This window comes from Gymnoscopelus braueri, assembly GCF_963280865.1.
Source record: "Gymnoscopelus braueri genome assembly, chromosome: 14".
Lineage (NCBI taxonomy): Eukaryota > Metazoa > Chordata > Actinopteri > Myctophiformes > Myctophidae > Gymnoscopelus > Gymnoscopelus braueri.
This window is the reverse complement of record NC_137619.1, coordinates 25,180,052-25,207,987: the sequence shown is the minus strand read 5'-3', so window position 1 is coordinate 25,207,987 and position 27,936 is coordinate 25,180,052. Positions and strand designations below refer to the sequence as shown.

At 40.5% G+C, this 27,936-nt stretch overlaps 2 protein-coding genes across 4 annotated transcripts in view; one reads left to right on the top strand and one right to left on the bottom strand.

Annotated features, from left to right (window-relative positions):
- Positions 1 to 5,345, top strand: part of ccdc88ab (coiled-coil domain containing 88Ab) — a 103,173-nt gene extending 97,828 nt beyond the window's left edge. The window contains exons 35-36 of one of the 3 annotated variants that reach the window (XM_080448674.1): positions 419 to 872; positions 3,209 to 5,345. In XM_080448674.1, the coding sequence (XP_080304800.1) occupies positions 419 to 872; positions 3,209 to 3,264 (510 nt within the window). In that variant the 3' untranslated portion in view covers positions 3,265 to 5,345. Of the gene's footprint in view, positions 1 to 418 lie in introns of all 3 variants that reach the window. The other 2 variants (XM_080448673.1, XM_080448672.1) reach the window with 2 other exon arrangements.
- An 8,311-nt stretch (positions 5,346 to 13,656) lies between these two features.
- Positions 13,657 to 26,799, bottom strand: LOC308100095 (kelch-like protein 23). Its single transcript, XM_080448996.1, has 13 exons — positions 26,579 to 26,799; positions 25,141 to 25,254; positions 24,573 to 24,806; positions 24,308 to 24,442; positions 24,018 to 24,209; positions 23,616 to 23,759; positions 22,933 to 23,101; positions 21,118 to 21,252; positions 19,437 to 19,562; positions 18,314 to 18,496; positions 17,237 to 17,389; positions 14,526 to 14,706; positions 13,657 to 14,434 (listed from the first exon to the last, which is right to left on the bottom strand). The coding sequence occupies exons 2-13, from the start codon at positions 25,219 to 25,221 to the stop codon at positions 14,161 to 14,163; spliced, it is 2,007 nt and encodes a 668-aa protein (XP_080305122.1). The 5' UTR covers positions 25,222 to 25,254; positions 26,579 to 26,799; the 3' UTR covers positions 13,657 to 14,160.
- Between the last annotated feature and the right edge of the window lie 1,137 nt (positions 26,800 to 27,936).

The window sequence follows — 27,936 nt, the reverse complement described above, 5'->3', positions numbered from 1 at the left end:
TGAAACCGATGATTGTCCAATAAACGTTTAAAAGCTATACACAGTGATGAAACGGGAACATGTATGTGTATTGTGTAGTACCTTCCTTTGTCACAAGATGGGGTGCTTTCAAAACATTCCGTGTGATCTCATTAGTATGTCCAAAATGAAACATACTATTGTTGTATGCACAAAAGTATGTTGAAAATAGCATACTGATCAGAATATAGCATGTAGTATGTTATTTTGGACGTGTCTTTAATGTTTGGCACATTAGAACACTGTAGTTGGATGGGAGCTTCTAGATTGAAATTCAACTGGCCATGGAGTCAACTTTTGAGTTCCAGTACATAACACAAGTCTGAAATCTATTGTAAAATAAATGTAATAATCATTATTCTCATGTACACATTCTGCTGTTTCCTCCGTTACCCTGCAGTCTGGCAGCCAGGAGAGCCTTACTGTTGACTCTCCACACCTCTCCACTTCCACTGAGCATGTGCAGAAGGAACGCGTTGCCACAAAGGGGCGGGGCATCCTGCGCTCAGTGAGTGGGAGAGCGACGCCGGTCAGCTCGGACCGCCCCCCAAGATCGGGTGGCCAGCCGGGCCGTCCCAGCCTGCGGAAGACAGAGAGCACTCGTGTGAAGGGCACTGTCCAGGTGCGTCCCAGCCTGTCGTCTCAGGGCAAAGCCATGTCTGTCTCTGAGCGGCTGGACTCTACGTCCTCCACGCTGCCCCGGGCCAGCAGCGTCATCTCCACAGCGGAGGGCACCACCCGGCGCACCAGCATCCACGACCTGCTGTCCAAGGACAACCGGCAGCCTGTGTCTATTGACACGACTCCCCCCGCTGCCTCCGCCAAGTCCGGGGCACGTTCCCAGCCAACCCCCAGTGAGTACCACCGCAACAGCACCCCCCTCCCTCATGATCAGTCCTTGAATGGACCCGCTAGCGACATGCCCCCCTTCCCCAAGTCAGTCAGCCTGCCCTGCCATAGCTTGGAGGACCCAGACCTCTCCACCCTAGAATCCTTCCTTGGCCCCTCCTTCACCATGGAGTCGGTGTTCATGGACTCCATCTTTAGTGAGTCGGCAGGCAAAAACCTCCCCTTCCTGTCCCTTAACCCCACTCTAGTTAGTAACATCAGTGGCCCCCCGGTTCAAAATAAAGTGCACCATGAGCCTAATGTCAGCCATGCTCCCGCCCAATCCCAGCTGGTTTACAGCCAATCAAATGGTCAAATGACACCCGAGTCAGCTAATCAGAGCACGTACAATGAGGGCATGAATCCAGATTGTGGGATTGATGCTGACCAATCACCTCCTCTCAGCCCAGAGGATAACCAGTCCTTGTGGTATGAGTATGGCTGTATTTGAATAACATGGGTGGGCTTGATGATCTGATTGTCAGAAACTAAACAAAGAGGGGAGAATGAAGGGATGAATGAAGGACTGGACTCTTCCTCTGCATGTTTTTTATTTAATTTTTTATCCGAGCACCATCTGTCTGTCGTGTTCATTCTTTTTCTGTTTGGTGAATCGCTGCTTCGTCGTCTCCCCACATGCTGCAGTTTTCTCTGGTTCTGGTCTGTGTGGTGGGTCTTTCCTTTTGAGTCCATATTATTACTTCACCTCATCAAATCTCTTGTTTTGGCTGGCTAACATTGTACCAAGACTATTATCTGCTTTATTTTGGTTCAGTTAAAGCTCGGGTTATATCCATTTAGAAATTCAACCCTTAAATAAGACAATTTATATAATTTAGTTTGACTTGCTGAGAGTCAAGCAGTCTTATGTAAATAGTGGTCTGATAAAATAAAAGCATGTGAAAATTGGGCTTTTGGGTCACATCCCACGGTAGTGTCTGCCTGTGGAAATGTCCCAACAGCCCATAAAAGATCTATTTGTTGTCTTAAGTCTAGACTTTAGAGGGCCGAAAAATACTACATCTTAAAGGGCATCCTTGACATTTAGATTTTTACTATTTTCTCCACTATGCAAGCTAAGGACTTGTGGGTTGTGGCCTAACATGCCCCTTGGCTTCCATTAAATATTAGAGCAGCTGTCTTCAGGTTTAACCCAAAGAGCTAATTCCATGCATTATGTCAAGGAAGCTTTTTATCCTTTAGCTCTTTACATAACTGGTTACCAATGTGTCAGATAATAGATTCAACTCCTGCTTCTTCTTTTATTTTTGGTGTATTGATGTGGGGGAAAATCCTTGTCTTTTGTTTTCAAAGCACATTGTATTCAACCTAATTCTACAGTACCAATGCCTATTCACTAAACTGCATGGCTTTATTGTGTATTGATCCGATCCAAATTGCTCATTTTGATCGCTGATATCAAAATGTTTTCATTTTGTTTTTATTTTGATGGTATTTTCTTATGTTTTATTTGACACCTTTTTTTATAATCTCCTTTAATCTACCATAAATGAGTCAGACCGTGCTGATTGGGTTTTGATTTGTTAGATCTTTACTGAATGGATGGGTAATTGTCAACGCAAAAAGGCTGTAGTTGAGGAGGGTGATGCAGACATGCTATGAGAATAGGTGTGGGTGTCTTGGGTGAGTTGTTGGTGCACTGTGGTGATGAAGAAACACAGGGACAATACAACAAGTCGAGGAGTTTATACGACGATCAGACCATTTTGTAAACGAATTGAACGTGAACTTGAATGAATCTGTTTCATAGCTGACGGTAAAGACATGAATTGTGGGTACGTTTCATTTAGGGGTTACTGTGTGCCAGCATGGACAGCTCCTGTACATTTAACTTCAAGCTGGCACACAGTAACACTTAAATAAAACACACCTACAAGTGACATTATTGCCTTCAGCTACATTTACCTGTCAAAATTGGCAGCTGTGAAAAGGGTCCATTGGAAACTTAAGTATACGTACACTTGTGCACAGCATTTTGAGATTGGATTATCTTTGATGACTTAATGTATTTTAGACAAGATCTTTTACAGATTGTTCGCAGCATTTTTAACTTATACTGAGAGACAGCACTGCTTCACACACTATTGAAGCAGTGTCGTGTTTAGCGTAGACCCTTATTTATTTCCGCTATTGTTTTTCTATATATTTACTGCATTGAAATAGCTCCACTGTATTTATCTTGATGTCCGCTATAAAGTAAGGCAGTACTTGGAACCCTGAACTTTGTACATACTGCCTCTTAATTCTTTCATGATGTAATTTAATTGCCTTTGTCCTGCAGATGTGGAAGGCAGAAAGTCAAAAAGCAGGAGTGGGGAGGCACAGAAAAACTCCTAATCCACACCCCCACCCCCTGTCGACTGTGTGCTACCGTTCTGTGAGCGAGTGGTGAGTGAATGCACCTCCGCAAGAGTCTGGCACAGAGAGGGGAAAGGTGGCCAGGGGGGGACATGTCCTCCTGGGAGCCTGAAATATGGTGCAACAGATGCCGTCCATCTCGGCCCGCTGCACGTGCTTCTCCCTCACATTTTCTTGAGCTCCCCTTGCTGCCCTGTCCATCTCTACCCCCATCCCCCACCCCCTCTGTCCTGTGCCCCACTGCCCTGGCAGGTGCCAAAACGCCCTACTGTATCTGACGGGGCATGGCAGGATTCTGATCTGCATGGCATATGTTGTGTTAACCCTCTTTGCTTCGGATGGGTGACTGTTCAACCTGCTTTCTGTGCACAAAACCCATTGTTGTGAGAAAATAAAGTCCTGTTGTGATTCAAGGAGCACAACACAGAACACACCCCTCCCTCCAGTTATCCAGTTTGTGTAATGGTGACAGCAGATTTCTTTCTTCTTTTTCTTTTTCTTTAAAAAAAACAACTTTTTTTCTACTTGAAAGAAACCAAACCAGTGTGTTGTGTCACTTTTTCAAGTTTGTGGCAATATACGAGTGCTTCCTGTTGCGGTCCTACTGCATGGCTTCAGTGTAACACTGAAATCCTTCCCCCTTGTTCGTCCCTCCCTGCATATGCATGTAGAGTCAGGCTACTTTCTTGTCCCTGTTTGTACATTTGCCTTTCTGTCTATACTGCTTCTTTGTTCTGAACTTTAACCTTTTTCTCCTTTTCTGTCTTTCTATCTTTCTCCTGTCTCTACTTACATTCTTCGACATTCTACTCTTCCTTGTCTACGTGGGACTCAGAGAGAGAAAAGTGCCCTTGGAACAGTGTGTCTGAAGTCTAGTTGTTCTGCTGACACATCTAACGTGAGAAACGATTGTAAAGCTCTTTCTTCCTTCTGCTTTCTTGACTTAAAAAACGACAAACAAAAAAACAGGACACTCTGGTAGAGAAAAATGACTTCCTTCTCTGTTTATTTTTTCTTTTCTTCCTTGAATCAAGGAAACAAAAAAAAAACAATAAAAAAAAAAATCACCATGTGGTGACACTTTTTTCTATCTAAGGGACTCCTGTGGCAAATTGCACTGCCATGTCCTTCGGTGTGATGAACTCCTAAATGTGCACTAGTCTCCACAGACTGCTGACAGTGCCAACATTCACACAAAGCCAAAAGGGTGAGCTTGTAGACCAGATTCTGAGGACTCCACAACCGTTTGGACTTTTTTGTTCTCTGCCATTTTGACTTTTTGTGACTAAAGACTATGTCAAATGAGCAGCATGCAAATCCAACAGTGACATCCGTACTGTGGAACCGACCCAAATGCTGGCCTTACTGCTTCAAGCCATGCTCACACAAACATGAACATTTCAAAGCATGTCAACACAAAGGACTACAGAAAAAAGGTAAACTTAATGACTGACCAATCGCAATCTGCATGGAGCAATCAATTTGCCAATCACCCCGCTTCCCTTGCCCAATTTATGGAGGACAATGTGGGGGGCGGCGTCTTTAGGATTCCAAAATAACTCGGATGGGAAGCCATTCCAACTGCGTGATTGGTGTCCATTGACTGCCATTCATACATGTACGTGAAGGTTGTGTGATATGAGAAGTGACATTGATATTGGGGTCGTTCCAGGTCACATATATTGCAGTTGTGTGCCATGGCTACACTCCACCATTGATCCAAACCGGTTCATGTTTTACACAGTAGTAGAGCTCAGATCGATGCATAGCCCTAGACTCACTAGAACATAATATTCCTTGTCTTAGATCAGCACAATGTCCTACAGTGGAACGCTTAGTGTTACATGATACATAATAATATATTATCTTGCTGTGATACCAATCATATTTCTGACTGTACAGTTAGACATGGCACTCTGCATTTTTGGAATATAGGTGGCCTGGAATACTCCGGAATGGGCAGTATTTGCTCACATTCTTTTTGTGTGATGAACATGATGACCCAGTGTTTGCTTCCTTTCCCACTTTTACATAAATCCATTTGATGTGATTAAAACTCAGCTCAAGACTCTTGTTTTCATTTCCTTGTCTGTCTGCAGTTAATCAAAAAAATTAAATTAAAAATCTTTGAAATGTCAGTGGATATACACTGGCCTTTCATACAGTGAAAGATGGCTGAACAGTGTTGGTTAGTGGATTACCTGAAGAGGACTGTACTGTATATATGTCCACCACTTACAGTATATAGAAAGCCTACTCATTGTCTAGACTAGAGCAGTGGTTCTCAACCTTTTCAGGCTGTGACGCCCAAAATAATCATTTTTGAACTGGGGACCCTCCAACCTGACAAGCACTTGTAATGTAGGAGTTGAGGCATTACATTTTGTTTAACTCTGTTCCACAGATAAATATTGTGAAAATAGCATATCCACAAGCTAGATCGACTATTTAAAAAAAATCCTCTTTCTTATATTATGTGACAATTTGGCCAATGTTTGACCAGTTTTTATTGTAGTTTGTTGATTACTTTTCATGCATTTTTTTTTAGTATTAAAAAGTCCTTAAATTGTCACTTCAGTGTCACCTGAGGGTCCCGACTCACAGGTTGAGAACCACTGGTCTAGACTAGAACATTGTTTCTCAATTGGGGTACATGTACCCCGAGGGGTACGCAGAGGTACTAATAGGCAGTGAGAGAAAGTGGTACTGTTATGTGTAATGAATGATAAAACGTCTTTAAAGTGTTAAACCAAATTAAATTAAAAACTTGACTAGCACAACTGTCATTTAATAGGAAGTAATACTTATTTGCAATTTTTTTTTGAAGCTGCATCAAAACTGGACTTAATGAAATGTTAAAATCTGCTTCAGAAAACTTTTTAGCCATGATAATTTATTGTACCATTTTGGAACATTGACTCAAAAAGACTGCTATTATTTTAGTTGTAAATAATCTCTGTCCCTCTCTGTCTCTTTAGAGCAACCATAGTGGTTGAAGTAAAGAACTTGATTTTTACTTAAAGGGATACTTCACTTTCACATAAAATAAACATTTAAAAAATATATTAAAAATAAATGAAAAAAGTAATGGAAAATTCATGGCCCCCTCACGCATTAGAGTGTCCTACTAATGTATGAGGGGGCCTTTATTTTGCCATAACTTCTTTCATTTTTTTTAAATATATATTTGTAATGTTTATTTTATGTGAAAGTGAAGTATCCCTTTAATGGTCCAATTGCCACTGAACTAGATGCAGCCGCCAGTTACACAGACACTCACTCACTTGCTCACAGACAATTTCTTGCGTTTTTATCCTAATTAATTGTTGTCAGTTGAAGTTAAATAAAACACCCAAGTTAATTTGGCTTATGCTTGATTTTCAGTGTCACTTTCTGCAGCAAAGAGCAGAATTTGACTGTAGAAGCAACATTGTCAAGTGATGTAACTGGGTTGGGTGTGTCAATTGGTGTAACCAGTATTTTTCATAAGAATATGATAATGTAATAATAATAATAATACATACGATTTATATAGCGCTTTTCTAAATACTCAAAGTCGCTTTACATAGCAGAAAAATAACAACTTTATTAGAATTGACTAGTTAAAAAGGATTAAAATCTATAAAAGAAAAGTAAGATAAAAAGGAGGGGCAGGGGTTGGGGTTTTATGTAGGGAATGCGATTCTGAAAAGGTGGGTTTTGAGTGTGGTTTTAAACATGGTGAGGGTGAGAGCAGCTCTGATGTGAGCTGGGAGTGAGTTCCACAGTTTGGGGGCAGCCGCAGAGAAGGCCCTGTCACCCCAGGTTCGTTTATTTGTCCAGAGGGTGTCCAGGATGTTGTCATCAATGTAGAATTAAATAAGCCTGGATTTAAGTAAAATCCAGGTTTGACAAAGTCTGGTCCGTACAGCCTGGTTTATTCCGGTCCATGAACACCAAGCCAGGCTGAAAAGGAGCGACTTTGTCGTGCTAGACCTTGTCAAGCCAGGCTTTGTCGAGACAGGATGGTAAGCCAGGCTTCACGTATTCCTATAAAAGACCATGAAAGTCGATAGCAGAATCCTTGAACTTGACCAATCATGGAGCCCAAAACCAGAGCGGCGTTCTTCTCTGTGGCTGAACAGCAGCACTGCAGTAATCTGAGTTCCCAGAAGTTTTCGCCAGCTCTGGCGAGGAACAGCACTGCAGCAGCTCATGGAACAGTGGCGTTCCCAGGAATTACATTTAGGGCAGGCGAGATCTACAAGCTCATAGCGCGGACCGAGTGCCGCGCTATGAGCTTGTAGATCTGCTATTTTTTGAAAAATCTTGAAAATGTGTGCATATCTTTGAAATATATACATTTTTAACTCAAATCTTTGCTTCTGGGGGTCCCTGGCACAAAACATTTTCAGATGGGGGTCCGCGGCCAAATGTATATCAATTTAGGGGTCCTTGGCACGAAAAAGGTTGAAAAATACTGTTCTAAATGGCAGTGGTTCAAAAAATGTTTAAAAAAATGTTAGACCCAAGCCTCAAGAGTCTTGAGGCTTGGGTCCCGGCTCCCGGGGAGAGATCAAATTTCTCTTTTGGGTTTTGAGTCCCAAGACTCAAGACCCAAAAGAGTCTTGAGTCAAGACCCAAAAGAGTCTTGAGTCAAGACCCAGGCTTCCGGGGAGACATCAAATTTCTCTTTTGGGTTTGGGTTTTGGGACTCAAGACCCAAAAGAGAAATTTGTCTCCCCGGAATCATACGAGGAACTTAGGAAGTAAAATGTATAATAAGCAAGAAACGAAACATGGCCGCGGTGCAATAAATGGATCCAGGGAGAAAGCGCGGCAAAGTATTGCCGACAAATTAAATGCGCAAGTCGTCCAAAAATATATACAATTTATATACAAGTCCATAAATATATAATTCAGTTAGGCTTAAACATGAGGAGTGTATAGTGAATATTGGAATTATCGCCTACTAATCTACAAAGCGATAGCCTATTATATGCGCCATGCATCCAACCAATATGTCTGAGTCTGTGCTCATGAATGTGTCAAAAAAAAAAAATCTCCATGAATTCAAGGCTTCATGGAGTGTGTAATTGATAGAAATGTAGTATTTTTTGGGTGAACTATTCTTTTAAGTTTCTTGTTCAGGGACACTTTGATACTTTGATGAGGCCTGGGCTCGTACCTGGGAATTATGGCTTGCCAGGCAGGCTCTTTAACCATTCAGCTATGGCCACACCATCAGCATAAATTCTAAGGCAGTTCTACTCTGTAACAGTAAAGGGGTTTCAGGGGAAACCACAAAATGAGGAATAATATAAAGGTTCATGTCTCTCATTTTTTACAATGTATTTGATATTACCTTTATATTATTTAATAAATTATGCATTTCATCCTCTATTGTCCAGCAACCTTTATGATAAAGGCGAAAAAAGATAGTAGACCCGTGGGAGCCAGATTGCTCAGATGCCGAGGTGAAGGTTCCTGTGCTGGGATTCGATCCCATGATGTTTTGGTTTAAAGTCAAGAGCTCTCCCGACTGAGCTAAAGCTGGAGAACAATGGTGCAGGTACCTAAAAAAAAACACTTTCACCTGGAAACTCCATTCACACTTTTTATAATTCAGCTTGCTGTGGACACACATGCTTTGAACGTTTTATTTTTGAATGTTTTGTAGTTTTTGAGATATTTAACTTTTAAAACTGACATCTGAAAACTTTGGCACCTTGCTGTTCCTTCATACTTTAACCTATAAACTATAAACATGCATACTTGAGATTTTGACTTTGAAATAATGTGTAGTTTTTGAAATATTTAACTTTAAGCGCCCAATGCATTGTCAATGGCAATAATGAATTCCACTTAATAAACTTACAATATCACTGGTGTTCACCGTTCACTTAGGCTACGGGGTTGGGAAAAGCCATCTAAAACTTAAAATGCAATAAAAATCCATAATTCAAGTTACACCAACAGACGTCTCTACCCACTGGGCACACAATACAACGCCCAAACGCCATGTATACGCCGTCCATACGACGTCCGAGTCAGACTTGTGTCGACGTCATTTCAACGTATTTTTTAAAACAGCTGCTGACTGAAGTCTGACTCGGACGTCGTATGCACGGCGTATGGGCGTTGTATTGTGTGTGCCCAGTGGGTAAAGAGATATCTGTTGAAAAGACACGTCTTTTACAACGTCATACGACGTCGTCGCAAAACGCTGATAGGATGGATTACTGTCAATGAATGACGAAATGGTAGAATCCCCCCATCCCCTCTAAATTCAATATATCTACTTTAAACTTTTTAATGGATCCTATGTAAGTAAAGCCTGATAAGTGTCAAAAATCCACCAGAATACTGGAAATTACATCTACTCTGTTAAATATTTTCCCAAATTTGTATGGGAAATTTAGAATTTTAAACATTATGCAGCACACACAGGAAGCAAATAGGAATTAAGAGTCTTGCATAGGGACACACGTCAATACATGGCTGAGCTGGTCTGGCATGGAATCGTACTTGGGCCAACTAGCTATTGGGTCTCCAGGCGGGCTCACTAACCACTCAGCTATGGCTATCCCAGAATGAAATGAAGAGAGGGAGAACAAAGACAGAGATTTTCAAACTTTCAAAGGTTTATACCAAGACGTCCGTCCGTCCGATAATTCTATTCCAATCTCACTACTTCATTACAAGTTATATTCATAGTGAATTGTTATGCTGTCTCACTCTCTTTCTATCCAATGGTGGCATTCAGTTATAAAGCATCGTTTTCCAGTCTGTTGTCTCAGTCACTGCTATAACTACAGTATAGCACTTTATTATTATTATTATGAAGAAGAATAGCTACTTTAATTATTGACATTAAAAACAAACCATTGAAAGTAGAACAATTCAATTTGAAGTGAAACACATTAAACATGTCAAAGCCAACATGTGTGGTGGTTTCTGTGGCTATTCACAGGTTTCAAATACAGATCACTTGAGAGCCCAAATATTTTCACATTGTAATTAGCTACATGCTAAAACCATCCACAACGGTCTGAGGTTGGTAGGTATGCATGCAATGTAGAGATTACATGGAATCCATCCATTTATATATCTGCAGTGGGGGTCCCGGTGGCGGTAACGGGGGCGGCGGTATAACGGGGGTCCCGGTGGCGGTAATGGGGGCGGGGGTAACGGGGGTCCCGGTGGCGGTAAAAAAAATCATAGATTTTCGCATAAGACTTGAATAAGTGTGGGGAAACTCATTGGTTTGTGATCAGATTTACTGCTTAAAGGGCAAGACCACTTTTGTATAGGAGGTTTGGGTTGTGTAGTTACCTTGCCATCATGATGTAACTCCAAAGGTGGACAAGAAATCAAAAATAATTTCTCCATTGACTAGAAATTGATAATTTAAAATATGCTCCTCATTGACTTACATTGAGGAGAAGAGGGTCTTTTAAACCCAGCCATAACTAATAATTTATGTGTGTGTGTGTGTGTGTGTGTGTGTGTGTGTGTGTGTGTGTGTGTGTGTGCAGGGCCGCATTAAGGCCCCTCAGGGCCGTGGAACTACACCAAATCAAAGGCCCCCCCTCAACATTAATCGGACAATATTTGGTGCGTTCACGCGCACGTGCGTTTGGTGCACGTGCCACCGCCAGCACGATTGGTGCCGACACAGGCACTCGGCACAGCCTTTCCAACTTCAGTCTATGCTATAACTACAGTGTCTATCATTACAAATTACATTTATTATTAAGGAGGTTACTTTATGGTCATTACAGTCGTAGGCTACTAGACATATGGTGATGAGATGGGTAACAAATGTTTCATATTTATTTTCTTATTCTTCATAAGAAATTCAACAATTCAAGTTTAGAATTGAGAAAACAATACTCAGCAGAGATGGGAAACGTACTACTCACTTTCTTTACTTAAAGCGACTTTAGTAAAAGTACTCATTCAACTAATTACTCAAGTAAAAGTACAAAAGTACAGGCTCTGAAATGTACTTGAAAAGTTAAAGTAAAAAGATCCCCACCAAACATGTGACAATCATGCAAGTAGACCCACCTCTTTAAGTCTACCGCAGTGGTTCTCAACCTTTTTACCACCTCAGAAAATAATATTATGGCTCACCATTAGACTGACTGATGTTAAAATACAGTAGCGTAGACCTACTACTCCATCCTATTCAGCTATTTGCACAGTACAAATGTATTAAGAATATGTCATTTAGATTTTCACAGTGTACATTATGGTAGCACTAAGACAGACAGACAGAGTCACAGAGATGACATTAACAACCGTGAGCTACATTATTCAAACACAGCACGTGAGATACAGTCTAAGCCTACTTCAAACAAACACACACACGCACACACACATCTTCATTGTAAGATTAACTCACCATGCTGCGCCGGGGTTCAAAGAGTTTAACACACGGCACTTCCAAAGTTTGTACAATGTTTAAGTCACAGGAGCTGGTTTTCATATCGTAAATATGAACGTTGGCCCAAATCTTGCGTTTAATCCACATGGTTCTTCTTGTTTATTTGTGTTGCTGTCACAGACCATGATAGCAGAGTCATAGCCTACTGGTTAACAGAAACAAACTTACGCTAAAAGCGGAGGATTTCAAAATAAGAGCCGCTTCTAAAGATTAGTCGACAGTAGTTTTATTTTTTTGTCTACTTACAGGAAGTAGAAGTGACACATCAGTACCAGCCACGGTATGCAAGAGGTTTGCGTCTGTTCTGCCGCGCAAGGCGCAACATTAAAACTAAAGCAACATATGTTTCTAAATATATATAATTCACACAGCAGGGCCCGAATGTATACATTTTTATAAATAGTAATAGTAAGAATATATATAATATTATAATAAAATATAAATTTTAAAAAAATAAATAAAAAATTTATATATTTTTTTAATACATAATTCACACAGGGCCCCTGCAGGCTCAGGCCGTGGAACACAAGTTCCACTAAGTTCCGCGGTTAATGCGGCCCTGTGTGTGTGTGTGTGTGTGTGTGTGTGTGTACACACACACACACACACACACACACACACGAGTATATATATATCTGTCATATTTTTGGGCGGTGAAACCGCCCCTATATGTGAGGTTTGGATATTTGCACCCCCCAATCCTGCGCTGTGATTGGCCACCAGTGTACCCCCTAACCCTGCACCGTGATTGGCCAATCACAGTCTATTCAGGACTGTGATTGGCTAGTGAAACATGACACATGTGCATAGATAGGACTATGCACTTAAAAAAACACATTTATGTTTTTTTTTAAGTGAAACACACATTGTGGGTGGAAAGGGTATTAAAAAAAAAACATTATTCTTTTAAGTGAGCTTCCATCACCGTGATGACCACTGTTAAATAACAACAGTGACATAGTGCTCCAATTCCACATGCTGTGATTGGCTAGTGAGACATGATGAAATTAATCTAAAACCACTTTGATGTGACACTATATTTAACTTAGATGCTGTCCATTTCGTGAGAACAGTAAAAATTCACACCCTTAGACTCCAGTATTGTGATTAGCTAGCAAGACACCGCCCACTTCACACTGGGTGTGATTTTTTATAAGAAAATCTGTAATATATATTATCAAACAATATGAACTATAGTGTTAACAGTGTGACAATGACATATCACATGAGTCATTGTGAAACAATTATGATTCATGGTCACACTCTATTTCAGTAATATAATTAAATTGATTATCTTATTGTATTTACAAACACATGTGTTGAATTAACTGTGGAAAAAAAGAACAAGGCACTGGATTAAGTAAACTTGGCTGTTAGCCTGGTAACTTCACAGCTACATTTCCATGATAACTAAGGTAGGATTGCGTAAATTTTCTTTCGTGAAATCGAGTCATGGATAAACTTATCCAGGGTGCTCTGTCTAAACTAATCTGGCAAGAGAATTCAGCTTTCATGAAACCGATTCATCGCTAATCCTGGCTAAATTAAACCAGGATAGGTGTTAAATCCAGGTTTAACCCCTAATTCTGCTTTCGCAAAATAGGCCCCCGGTTTCGTGAAACAAGCCCCTGATCAGTCTGTTAGTAAGAATAAGCTGTTGACAAATAGAGAGTTGCAGAGTTCCTCATAAAGACTATTCCAGATTTGAGAGTTCAGTGGCGCAAAAACTGCATGCACTATCTACAGAGATGAGGGAAAAAGTGATATGATCAGATGAGTAATCTTTCACCATATTGTGTCTCTTCCAGGATGTCAATGACCCCATCCACAGGGCACAAGTGGTCACAAAATTGATGAGTAAACCCAATTGCACACCTATAGATTTTGGCCGAACTTGTTTGACAGCGCTCTCCACCAGCATAAAATAAGTTCAATCAGTTGGTGTTTTCACGATTTTATTTTAGTATCTACAGGGTTATTTTGTACAGAGAGTTGGAATTAAATACATGTTTTCTAGTATTTAGTCGGCTGGAGACTTATCAGACATAGAAAAATCCTCAATTCTGTGTACAATTTACATCTGGATTAGAAGAATGTGACTTTCAATAAAGAGAGTTAACAGATGCAATATAATGTATGAACGCTATTAAATGTTATATTAAGAATAATTCCATCATTTTTCTCTCCTGGTTTGAAGTCAATTGCAAACGATAAAGCCCATCTGATTTAGAATCAAAACGAATATTTATTTTATACTTGTATGTGTAATTTAGAGAAAAAGATGCGATTGTTGGAATTAAATAAACTACCTGCTAGTAGATCACGTTTCATACTTTTTCACAACTTTATAATGGAGGACAATGGGCAACAAATCCAGGGAAGCATCCTCACCCAGTATTCGCTCTTCTGAAATTGCATGAGCCAGGGAATTAAGGCAAAGCTCATTAATCGAAGAACATCATTTCCTCGTCATCATCATGATCACCACCGTCATCATAATAGTCATCTTCGTAGCTTACATCATAATCATAATAGTCATCCTCATCCTGATTGTTATCACTGTCTTCACTGTTTTCATAATCGTCAATAACCGTGGGTGCATGATCCTTCCTCAGCCTGAGAGAGACACATCTGAGATTATAACAACCTGTGTGCATCTTCCCCACAGTTTCCCATGTGTCCGTTTCTTCATAGTACCGCTCTATCTCCACGGGAAACCTACAGGGAGAGAGAACAATAGCCATGAGAGAAATGTCTGGTATGGACAAGGCACCGTTTCCCAGGCATTCATGGAACAGCAGTGTCTTACACTTGTCTGCTGTCCATCCCTCCTAGTACGTAGATCCTTCCATTCACCGCAACCATGCTATGATGGTAGCGTTGCATTTGCATGGGGGCACACATGGTCCACTGGTTGGTCTTGGGGTTGTAGCACTCCATCGAGTTAACCGTGACCCTAGTCTTGCACTCATCCTTTATCTGCTGACCACCTGAAGATAAAAAAGGATTGACAGGAGAGTGTCTGTTAGTGGGCTTTATTATGTGCACAAACTACATTGACGTGAGTCTGTTATGGAACTAAGCAGTGGTGGAAAGTGACTAAATACATTTACTTATTAATTTCCATCTAATACTTGATTATTATTAATACAAAACATTTAAGCTGGCTCCAGACCAATCCAAATCGGCCCGACTTTGGGCCGATTTGGCTTCGGGAAGCGTCGGCCAGTCGGTTAGGGGTCCGTCGGGGGGTCCGTCGGGACCTTTTCGGCCGACCCAGAGCCGACCGAACATGTTCAGCTTTTTAGCCGACTGGCAGAGCAGTGGCAGTGACAACAAAGGGCTGTCGGTGTTGCCAGATTATGTGAGAGAAACAAGCGACCATGTCTATGAAAACCTACATTCACTGTTTCTCGTTGTTGCTCCCAGAGAGAGAGAGAGATTGATTGATTTGACCTACTTTCGCGCAGTTTTGGTGTGCAACACAACCCTCGTTTAAGTGAATTGCTTTCACCTGCTGCTGCTGTGTGGAGCGCAGTGGTGGAAAAAGTACTCAAATGTTTTACTTAAGTAAAAGTATCAATACTGCAATGTAGAAGTACTTGAGTAAAAGTACAAAAGTATTGGTATCAAAATGTACTTAAAGTACCAAAAGTAAAAGTACTCAAATGTTTGAAAATAGCAGATCTACAAGCTCACAACGCGTCGCTTCGCGACGTGTTGTGAGCTTGTAGATCGGCTATTTTCAAATAGCCTAGGTATAAAATAGAGCTAAAGTGGTTACTGTATGTTTTATAATGTAATAATTTATATCTGCAAAGTAACTAATAACTAAAGTTTTCAAATAATTGTAGTGGTGTAAAAGTAGAATATTTTCCTCAGAGATGTATGGAGTAGAAGTAAAAGTACTGAAAATTAGAAATACTCCAGTAAAGTAAAAAATCCTCAAAAGTGTACTTAAGTACAGTACTTGAGTAAATGTACTTAGTTACTTTACATCACTGGCGGAGTGTGCGCTACAGGGCATATCTCCGCCAAGCCAGGGTGACCTACCCAGGCTCATGAAATTCATATGCAGGCATAGTAGCCAATTAGAATGAAATCTGCAAAAACGGACTCATATACTGATACAGAACCATATATTGGCTATATATTATGGCTGTCGGGTGGAAATCTTGTATGTTCCTTTTTTATTATTATTTAAAAACAATAAAAAATCGTGAAAAAAAAAAAAGCTGTAATTATTAATAATTAAGAAATACTATATTTTAAAGAGTGAAAAATCAACTAAAGTCATTATTAGTGCAAGTTCATTAACATTTCATTTGAATGAAAATTAATTGTGGGTAAAATACATTATGTGAATCTAATGTGATTAATGTGACCCCTACTTCAGTCAGTGAAGTCCAGGGCTGAATGTGACATATTGAGACCTATATAACTAAATATTGGTCATTTGCCAACACATTATTTTGTGAAATAAATGGGTTATATTTCACAGATAGTTATACTATTCTTATAATATATTAAAATACAATGATCCTTAACCTTCAAGTTAAATGCATTATTTCCGTGGACTTAAAAATCATTTTTGGACTTAAAAATCTTTATTATTTTTTTGGATTCCTGCCTTCCTGCCCTGGCATTTGGCCTTTGTGCCCTCCAAAAAATTACAACACCAAAGGCCAAGTGGCCTTGCCCCTAAAATGACGAAATTCCAGGCTTGAATGCAATAGATGTACTCTGAGTCTGTTACAAGTAAAAGTCCAGAATTCAACATTTACTTGAGTAAAAGTACTAAAGTATTGGTATAAAAATGTACTTAAAGTACCAAAAGTAAAAGTACAAAAATGTTTGAAAATAGCAGATCTACAAGCTCAGAACGTGTGCATCGCAACACGTTGTGAGCTTGTAGATCTGCTATTTTCAAATAGCTTATAGGTATAAAATAGGGCAAAAGAGGTTAATGTATGTTTCATAATGATTTATATCTGCAAAGTAACTAGTAACTAAACATTTCAAATAATTGTTGTGGAGTACAAGTATAGACAATTGGAAATACTCCAGTAAAGTAAAAGTACCTCAAAATTATACTTAAGTACAGTACTTGAGTAAATGTACTAGTTACTTTACACCACTGCACGTCAGTGAAGAAAAAACGCTGGGAACATCCCTAAGTGGCTTTGCAGGGAAACAAGCCCAAAGTCGCTTATAATAAGCAGACCTGGCAACGCTGGCACGCTAAAAGTCAAATTAGCACATGAATGGCCAGTCGGCTGACAGACTTAAATGGTAACTTTTGCCAACCGAATACCAGTCTGTTGCAGTCTGGAGTAGTCTGCAATAGTCTGGACGAGTCTGTTTGGTGCGGAGTTGCCTTTATTAAAATGATAGATTATTATACGTCAAGCTATTCAGCAGAACAAAGTAATTAAAATCAACCCAACCTTTAAAAGCAGTAACATTTAAGTGATGAACATGTCCAATCTAATAATATGATTGTAAAATAACGTATGATACCTGAAACGTAGATCTTTCCGTTCAGAGTACAGGCAGCTGGTCTAGAACGCGGAATCTGCATAGGAGCAACTTCTGTCCATAGAGATGTTTCAGGGTTGTACTTGCCCACCTTGGACGGTTCGGGGTTTTTCGTCCAAGACTTTGGAAGGCCACCTAGGGCCCAGGAGGATACACACACGGAAAAATATTATTCGGTATCAATGAATATGTAGTAATACCAAAGTCTTTGGGCATTTTCAGTTAACCATTATACTCAAGGTTTGATTAACCCATTTAGATCTGAGGCTGATTCTAAAAACTCCTAAATCCTGACGTTTTCTGAAACGCTTCAAATATTTATTTTAAAAAAAATACAAAAAGTGTATGTTGCTATATACTGTACATACTAGCAACAAGAACCCCGAAAGGGTTGAAAGGTATAGTCTTGAAAAGTATAGTTACAAATAGGGGTTCCTGCCCTAAATGGGTTAATAAAACATTATTTTCTTACCCATTTAAACTATACTTCATCATACAACAAATAGTGAAAATAGCAGATCTACAAGCTCGCAATGAGTCTGAGAGAGAAAAAAAACAGAACACCTTTTTTTATATTGAAAATCTTAGATTTACCCACAATAGGGACACCCTGGTTAATGTAATTTTTATGAAACTGCAGTTAAATTGTTTAATGAAACTGAATATCGAACAGTCTTTAAAACAGGTTCCTGATTCGCGGCTTGGCCCCACACCCACTGCTCCTAATAGTTAGGATGGGTAATACAGAGGACAAATTTGCACATTTCAGGTGCAAATACACAGTGGCAAACAATACACCAAAGGAGTGGGGGCCAAATTATTATTACCAAAAGGAAATGCATGCATTTAATTCAGTCTGACCAGAAGCAGGAATAAAACATATCCCCACAGACCATAAACATTAATGACGGTGGGGAAATCAAAAGCAGAGGCATGGAATCCCTCCCCATTCTCCCAAATCGAACCTTGATTAAAGCTTAACATAAATTAATTCATTCATTCATATGAAACACAGCTACAGTAGCTGAACCTGCAGCAGGTGTATAATCAGTTCCTTACCAATACAATAGAGAAGTCCATCTAGTGTGACCACAGCAGGACCGTCATGATCGTAATACTCTTCCACACCGACAGACTCCATGAGCTGCCAGGTGTTGGTTTTGGGGTCGTAGCGATCCATTGAGTCCCTCATATCATTATTGCCACCTATTGCAAGCACATAGCCATCTAGCATCACCAGGCCTATGGTCCATGTGGGGTAGTGCAGGAGGAAAAAACAAAACAGAAAACCTGATCATTAGAACTTGATGACCGTGGATATAATGCACTATTCATCCGGTCCTTGAGTAACAATGGAAACAACTCTGTGGTTATTCCAAGCCCCCAGAACCGAGAGCTGGAGCCAGATACATGAATGAGAAAAAACGGTTTTGAACAATGGGCTTGACTCACAAGCTTGCGTACAGGGTTGCGCATGGAGGTGACACTGCTATACTGCGCAGTCGAGACATAACAATGACACGGAGGAGCCCCGTAACATCATCGCCCCCAAACATGTAAGAGGGGGGGGGGGGGGATATTTACCCCTTTTTCTTCCCAATTTAGTCATTAGGCCAATTGATTCCTCCCCACACACATTTCTGTGTTGTATCCTACTGACTCACCTACCAGTGAGGAGCCCCACTGGGAGGAGGTAGAGCCTTCGTCCTACTCCTCCCGCCCAACCATAGTTATAATATATCTAGCGGGCGGATTCCCCACCCCACCTCTTCATTTCGATGAAAGTTGCTCACCAGCGAATTGGACATGCCAATATACAGAGTATGGGCATATACTAATGACATCAGGGATCTCCATATAAAGTAAAACAGACAGACTGGTACAACGGGTACTCTGACAAAGCCCCACACAATGACGACAAATCGGTCGGATCAACAATATTGTTGCCCATTATATTCGGTAATATGTAAATATCTGAAGTTGTCCCTTATACGCTACCTTTAACTACTAATGTCCTATTTTATACTTCAGCTATTCAAAAAGAGACGATCTACAAGCATTTTAATTCTGAGAATTAAAAATACTAATGTGAATTTCATATAAAGATATGCCCAAAATAGGGTCACCATGGTTAATGTGGTTAAATTGGATGCCATAGAGTGCCATAGAGTGACAGTCTTACTGAAGTTGCAGCGTGGCTTATTCATGGGAGCCATCTTCGTCCATGTGTTACGGGGAACGTCATAGCGCCACGTCTCCGCACTGTCACCATAATTGCAATATCCTCCTGCCAAATACAGAATGGAGCCTATGGTGGAAGAAGAGCACAATTAAAATAAGTTATGCATTGATTGTCAAAGAAATAATTATGCTTATGTGACTTGAAATGTCATCATACTAAATCTTCTTCATCTTACTAGATTATTGGGACGGTTTACTTATCAAGCCAAGACATTCACCAAAATAGATCCAGTGTGTTGTCAGGTGGACTAAATAGTAAATACCAACGTCACCACTGGCTACAGTAGGTAACATTCATGTAGTAATATTTGGTTAAATTTTAACAACACTGCCTGTGAGCTCCCAGTAATCAAAATTAATATGGTGACACAAAAATACCCCCTAGGACTACCCTCTCCTTGTATCCCTTTTTGATAGATGCTCGTTATACTATGCAGATGTGTTGGCTACTTGCTCACGTTTATTCATTCCCCCCCCCCCCCTTCTTGATTGTTAACACTTGTTTTTGCTTGACCAAAAATGTTATGTTATTTAGATAGCATGTACTTTTTTAGACCGATGATAGGGTTTGACATATACAGTACCTGGATTTCCTATTTTCTTTGAAGTGCTAGATTTTTTTCTTTGCACTCTACATTTGTGACTATATTACCCTGTCGTTTGTTAACTAGGTTTCATGATATTTACTCTGATTTCTCACTTGTAATTTGCTCGGGATAAAAATATCTGCTAAATGCCTACAGTACACTGCTACAGATCAATTCAGAAGCAAAACATAGTAGGATCCATAACAGGTCCAAAGTTGATTGGTTCTGATTAGAGATGCCGCGATCCGATTAACAGATCGGATATCGGCCCGATATCAGCTAAAAACAATATGGAGATCGGATCGCAGTGAAAATGACCGATCAGACGCTCTGATCAAAGCACTCCATTCCAGTACTCTACTTCAGCAGTTCTATCCAGCAGTTCTAACCAGCACGCTGTGAAACTTTGTTGACTATGATTCTGAGAGGTTATGTTCTCTGTTTGAGTAATATCACTTGATCAATCCTTTTTTAACATTTAGTTTTAACATCAGTAATAAAAAGTAAAGATAAAAAGCGCGGAGCGTGGACCGTGGTCGTGGCCACGCTCCACATGTTGTACGGGCTGACACATTGTCCGTGCAAGCAACAACACAGAAATGCGCAGCGCGTCCTGAAAGACTTCATTAAAATTCTCCGTCACCGTCATCCACACAAGTATGTTTATAAATACCTTGTGACTGTTAAGTTATATCACCAGCCGATCAAACAATACGATTTGAAACGCAAGTGACAGATTTTGGCTGAATATCAACACTCGCTTTTGCGACGCAAGCCTCTCTCTCGCAGTGGTGTAAAGTAACCAAGTTCATACAGTAACCACTTCAGCCCTATATACATTTCGTCCATTTGAAAATGGCAGATCTACAAGCTCACAATGCTTGTCAACATGAGATACAGTATAAAGACTATTAGTATTATGTGCCGTATCGGATAGGAATTAATCGGAATCGGATCTGTTTTGATGCGGCCTGATCGGAATCGGATCGAAAAAACCTTGATCACAGCACCTCTAGTTCTGATGTTACTCCTCACCTGATATCACCACAGCATGCCCGTTTACTTTCAAGGGTGTACGTCCTATGGTCTTCCATTGATTGGTCAGAGGATCAAAGCTCTCCATCTTGTGAATGTCCTTGTCAAGAGTGTCTGCTCCCACCGTCACTATCACTTCAACAAGTGAGGGAGAAGGAGCAGGTGAGCCAGAGGAGATTTAAGAGTTAAAATTGATTTAATAACTAGCAAAGTGTGCTCCTCTTAGAGTTTCCAAATGCCCATAAACTTCGGAAGGCAGTCATAGCCAATTGGAATGGGATATGAAAAAGCTGACTCATACATCTTGATCATATGACCCCCGAGATAACGTGTACCGCTTTTTGAGGGTTTGACAAAATATGTAGGAGTAGCCGCAATAGTAAAAAAAATATTTTGAAGAAATATATATTCTACGTCGGAAAATGGGTGAAGAGGTCCTTCAATTTATATTTAATATCGCACAAAGTGTCCCTTTCCAAAAAGTACAAATCTACAACCTAAAAAAAGAGCTGTGATATGATCCTTTGTTTGCTTGTAGATCCGTTGTTTTTGGCAAGCAACGCCATAATATTATAAATTACACTGCAATGCATTGTATAATATATTGAGTTGAGTGTTTGTTGGGGCCACTACCTGAATAAGATTCAGCAGGGAAAACGCACATCAATATCCTGACAGTAGTTGCGTTTCCATCAACCAGTTTTTTTGCACATTTTGGATTTTGTGAATGAATCCCTGAATTGAAACACTTGAAAATTCGAAAAGAAATCTTCATATTTTGCAAAAACTGTTTTGTGCTTGAAGGGGGTGGATTTTGGGGCTCTCAAAAAAATAAAAAGCATAAATGGGGGATGGAAAAACTTTTTTTTTGGACAGTGTGTTTTGGACGCTCCCAAAACACACTGCCCCATTTTTTTTCGCGGACCGAGGCCGCCGGTTTAGACCCGGGGCAGGGTGTTTTGGGACGACGGTTCTTCTTCCATTACATTTCTGAATGGAAAGACGTACACGTCTCTGCGCAATGGAGAACCGGTTTGACGGCGAAACTGTTTTTCTAATGGCCACTCATTAACAATTCGGCCGAATGCAAATGAGCCCCATTTGAAAACAAGGCGACTTATAGGGTGAGGGGCTGCTAATGTTGTTATGTTGATTTTTTGTTGTTTCCCCCTGGCAGATCTTGGGTTTACACAGACCGGGCCATGGCCTCGTTGGCCCAAATGACCGTACGCCTCTGATTAGAAGCCACGTCATGACGTGGCTCCTACAGCCCGATTGAAAGTCAGCCTCTGGACAGCTAGAGGACTTGCAGCCCAATAGACTACCAGGCAGTCCATGTAAAATATGTTTGTATAGCCTAAAAGAAGGCCAAAAAGTAGAATGTCCAATAATATGAGTCTCGCTTGACTGAGTAGCGCCACCTACTGCTCATTTCATGAACCATTTCCCAAGAATAGCATTTTATTAGTGGATGGACCCAACAGAGTATGTAATTAGACTGGAAAAACAATCCAGATTCCTCGTCGCCCACATCTTCCAAACTTTTTTAAAGAATTGATGGTGTGCTCTGTGCTGCAAACAGGTTTGGGATTGTTTGTTTACCTGACAGCGCTCTTAAAAAAAAAAAAAGATCAATGCAAGGAGAGATAAATGAATAGGTCCTATTTTGAAAGTAATGACTTGCAAACGTTAGATCAGCGACTCTTCCACTCTTCCACAGCAGGTTAGTTAATACTTAAGTATAATGAATAGTAAACCGATTGTTTTTTTATGTACCATCAGTTGCAACATGCATGCATGTGTGAGACAGGGTACCTGTGGGTCTGCGTGAGCCTGCCGTGTTATAGTAGGGCACAAGATCCCGGTCCGTGGCCTCAGAGATGAACCTCTGGCTGCCCTGGCATCCTTTCACCGCATTCAGAGACTCAAGCACAGTGGGTAGGTTGGAGGGACTGATAAGATGTGGCCGGATATGCTCTAGAACCTTAAAGAACCCGCAGAACATTCATTATTTACTAGTCCAGCTGAAATTGGTTGAACAACATTATATAAATCATCATGCATAGAACCAGCAAGTACCATAATAGACTAGAATACAGTAGATGCCAAGCATGTATTGGACAGTCGGCGCCGTTCTGGCAACTACCGTGCTTATAATATTTAATCATTATAATTTGGTCGGCACTCCTTTCCGGTATGTCACTGTACATTTGCATATACAGTGAAATATGACATCAATCTTCATTTAACCCACTCTACGTGTCTGAAGCAGTGAGTGCTACAGGGGCCAGTGTCTCAGGGAGTAGTTAAGAGTTTAAGTGTCTTGCTCAGGGACACTCTTCGACACGTAGAGTGGGGCACCAACCGGGGACCTTCTGTCTCCCAGGTGGGCTCTCTGCCCACTCAGCTACAGCCGCCCCGCTTCTAGAACTCCCCAGATTTATCGGTAGAAGAAGACCTCTGATCATCTGGCAAGGTGAGACTAAGAAGTGACTGACCTTGTCAAAGCTCTGCCGACGGGTAGGACACTTGTTTAACCACAACATGGCAGCCTCAAACACAATGTCCTCCTTGGGCACATTTAGATGGTCACTGGCAAGAATGTCAGTCAGTCTTTCCACAGAGAGAGACAGGAACTCTTCCTATTGGTAGGGGAAAAACATACACTATATTAGCTGATAGATGTTCCCATATTGTACTTAATAACTAAAGTAACCTTTTCCCCTCCGAAGTGCTCACTGGTAGATTGTTTGCTTAGTGAAATATAAAATATATTGTAGATCCAATCACTGAGCAATGACACCAGTGCTGGTGGTGACAGGTTGAGTAATACAGTAATAAAACAAAGTAAAGAGAAAAAAAAGCCAACAACAGACTAACAACTTAAATCAATCACTGACCTGCTGGTAGATGACACTGAAGTCTTCCAGAATGTAATCCAGGCTGCGTTTCTCCAACTTTTTAAAGGAGTGCGCCTCGGCAAAGCAGTACATCTCTACACAGTTATTTAGATCTATGTGACGCCCCATGTAGCCACAACAGGCATCTCGAACAGCCGTGACCTCCAACATGTTTGATGCTGCTAGTAGGGCCTAGAGACGAAATAAAAAAAATATCTTTAATAAGCAACAACGTTATGTAGGACAAACACGGAGACAATGAATAAGGTTTATGATGAGAATACATTTACCTGTACATTTTCCGTGGAGATGGACACCTTTGAAGTGTAGGCATAACTCACCAACATGCCAATCATCGGAGGTTCCACCCCACTGATGGTCACCCTTTCCTGTGTAGACTCCATCATGCCAGCTGTAAACATTGCCTGTGTGCAGGTTGAAAAGGTGAATTGGTTGGCCTGGTGTGTTCATGGATTAGGCCTTTTGTTTGGTTCATGGGAAAGCCAAGACAGAATAGAATGTACTAACAGCAGGTCAATAAATGTGTGCAGTTACCTCAAAGTAAGGGCTGAAGGAAGCCAGTACATAACGATGGCAGGGGAACTCCTGTCCCCCACAGCATAGGATCACATCGCACAAGGCACTGTTGAGACGCAGCCTGTTTAGGCCCTCTAAGACCTTGTTTGGATGGTGGGAATCCACAAACATCTCAATCTCCAGTGAAGATAGCGGTACACTGGCGACGTCCTCCTGAAGTGCAACGGCCATGTCTCCCTTTTCCAGACCAGCCTATATTAAAGCAGGAGGGGATGTACTAAATGGCTGCTCACATAGTAATTGCCCAAACGCCCTCAATATGCCCCTTGCCCTTCCAGTCAGCACAAACCTTTACGAAACAGTCCCAAACACTCCTAATTTGTCTCATAAAATGTAGCCAAAGGAGGTGGTTACACTGAGATGCGTAACTACAGGCACAGACGCTGCCTTGAAAAGCAGACAAACATACAGACATCCAGTGTGTATTCTGTACTGGATGTGTCAACAGTCAACACAGCAGCTTGCACACAATGCAGTCCACCAACAGCTGTTTGAACATCAAAGGCACATACAGACACACACTCACATGGTAAGTGTCCAGTTTATTTTCCTCAGCAGCCTTTTGTGATTCACTCTCACAGGCAACAGCCTTGTTGTTCTCAGCCATGGAGGTGGTGAGGTATGGTGGAGTGGGTCGTGTCTGCAGAGAACAAACATTACCGTTACAGTAAATCCTTAGTGTTCATTTAACTGAGCGACTAAAAACCTTGATAATAATAGCTTGAATTTATATAGCGCCTTTCTTGAACCCAAGGACAAGCCTTTCTCTGGGTTGCTTTGACACATTTTTAAAGAAATTTGTAATGGTCAAAAATAGCATATACAAGCTCACAACACTTCACAATGCGTTGTGAGCTTGTAGATCTGCCATTTGTGCATGACATTGTTGTTCAACTAAGTATACTAACTAAGTTGTTAATTGATTTGTTGAAAAAAAAATTACATGCTTCTCAAAGCTCAATTATATAGTAAATAATCAATAGTTGCAGACCTAAAATGGACTAAAGCAGGCATTGAGTCTTGGTTCTAAATGTATGCCTGCATTAGCCTCGTCTACATTTGCCACCGTTCCTACCACATCACCCATCACTCTCTCCAGGCAAAACACAACCCAGTTATGCTTCCTTTACTTAATATTTGACCCTCTTACAGCGTTGCATCAAGACTGCCATATCATAGATGTATTTTATCTAGTCTGGCTTTTACTTTCGTATCTCTAGATATGCAAACGTCAGTAGTCTTGATTCAAGGCTAACTCGATCCTAGCCATGGATCACACGACGGTCGACCGTCATGGATGAACTTCAACCAGGCCTTTGCACTGTCTCCCTTTTTGTCCCGTACATCTACATAAAAGTTCAGATTTTAAATATAAAGTGCTTACCCCCATGGCCACGGATGTTACAGTTATGTTCGGGCCCTCAGAAGTACCCGCAACTTCCGTATTGTTCAATGAAAAGCATTTTAATCCAATCTGCGGCCATTTTCTCATAGAGTTATAATGTATCATGGTGCAATACACCTCCCAACCGATAGGGTCGCGTAGTTGAAAGCATATGGAGACATTACGGAGAAAATGGCCACCGATCGGATTAAAATGCTTTTTATTCAACAATACACTCTTCTGATGGCCCGTACATAATTCTAACATCCGTGGACATGTGGTAAGCACTTTATATTTGAAATCTGAACGTTTATTATATGTACGGGCCAAAAAGGGAGAACGTGCAAACACCAGGTTGAAGTTCATACATGACATGTCATGCATCAGGGCTATCTTGATCCAAGGCTAGCTCTTATAGCATTCTTCTGTCAGCCTCAAACCAACGTAGAACTGTTAATAATACAAATATACAAACGCGCACAATACGCATATAAATGGTCAAAAAATAACAAACATCAATTGTATTGTGCAACAAACTGTAATGTAATAAACAAAAAGAAAACAACTCAAATAAACATACCTCGCCGGCTGCATACAAATCAGGAAAGGGAATGAGTCCAACCAAGTGTCCACAACAGACACACAAACTCCAAAGAAATTAGAGCGTCAACAAATGCTTGTAAAATAAACAAAGCAATTTTGTCTTTTACACGTTTCTAACTTATAAAATAAACAGTACAATATTGTCTTTTAAACGTTTCTAACTTAAAACAAACAAATAACCCTTCCTACCGCTTCTCAAGTTGAAAGAGAGGAAGTGTGTAACCACTTATTGTGTCCGAGTAGTACTCAAAGTCTTCCTGACAAAATACTATATAAGCAGTTCCGGGCAGAAACGTACTTGATTGATTGATTGATTGATTGATTGATTTATTTATTGATTGATTGATTGATTGATTGATTGAATACTTTATGAGCAGTTTGCAAAAAAACGCACAGGGAAAGTACAGTTCAATACAAGGTCTGCTAGAGGATTTTAAACCCAAGAAAGCCTATGGCTTGTTTCCATTGGGGTCCTTTTTGTACTCAATTCATACATCATATCGCGAAAACATATCGCGAAAACAAAAAACTAGTCTAGTAAACTACAGTCTAGAATGGATAAGACAGTTTTTACTTTTTACTTCCAAAACGTAAATGAAGTCCACGATCATAACACCAGAGGCAGTTCCACTGATCATGTTCAACCCAGATTTGGCACTAACAAGGGAATGTGGAATGCCCTACCCAAAGGAGTAAAGGAGTGTAAAACCCTACTCACTTTCAAAACTGCCCTAAAGAATCACCTTCAGGAGGCTGCAATTCCAAACTGGCCCCTGTCAAAGTCTTAACCTACCCCCCCCCCCCCCCCCATCCCCTCCTCCTAAACCTGTCTATTGTACATATTTCTTGTTTTTCATACCAGTAACCTGTAAGATGATTGTATGACGTTCTGCATAGTAGTGTATATTTGTATGTCTTCTTAAATGTCATCATGATTTGAGTGCACAGGGATCTCATTTTAAATAAGCCAAGTGCTTTTTTGAGCGATCCAGTTTAGAGGACCTGTGAATTGTACTTCCATGTACTGTTACCATGTCTTTCTAAATAAAGTATTCAATCAATCAATCAAAAAAGGCAAAACATTCTAAACGCCTTCTAAAAGAAAATTGTGTCCCTTAACCATGGTGACCTTGGCCCTTCCACACCACAAGAGGGCAGTAATTCTATTAATACAAAGGCGTTTTATTGTGGAATGCCCATTTAAACATTCCAGCTAGCCCAACCTCCTTATAGTTATATATCTATTATTAAAATAAGATTCATATATACATTGAATGGTTAATTAGAACACATACATACAGTAACCAACAAAGATCAAGATCAAGATCACTAGGT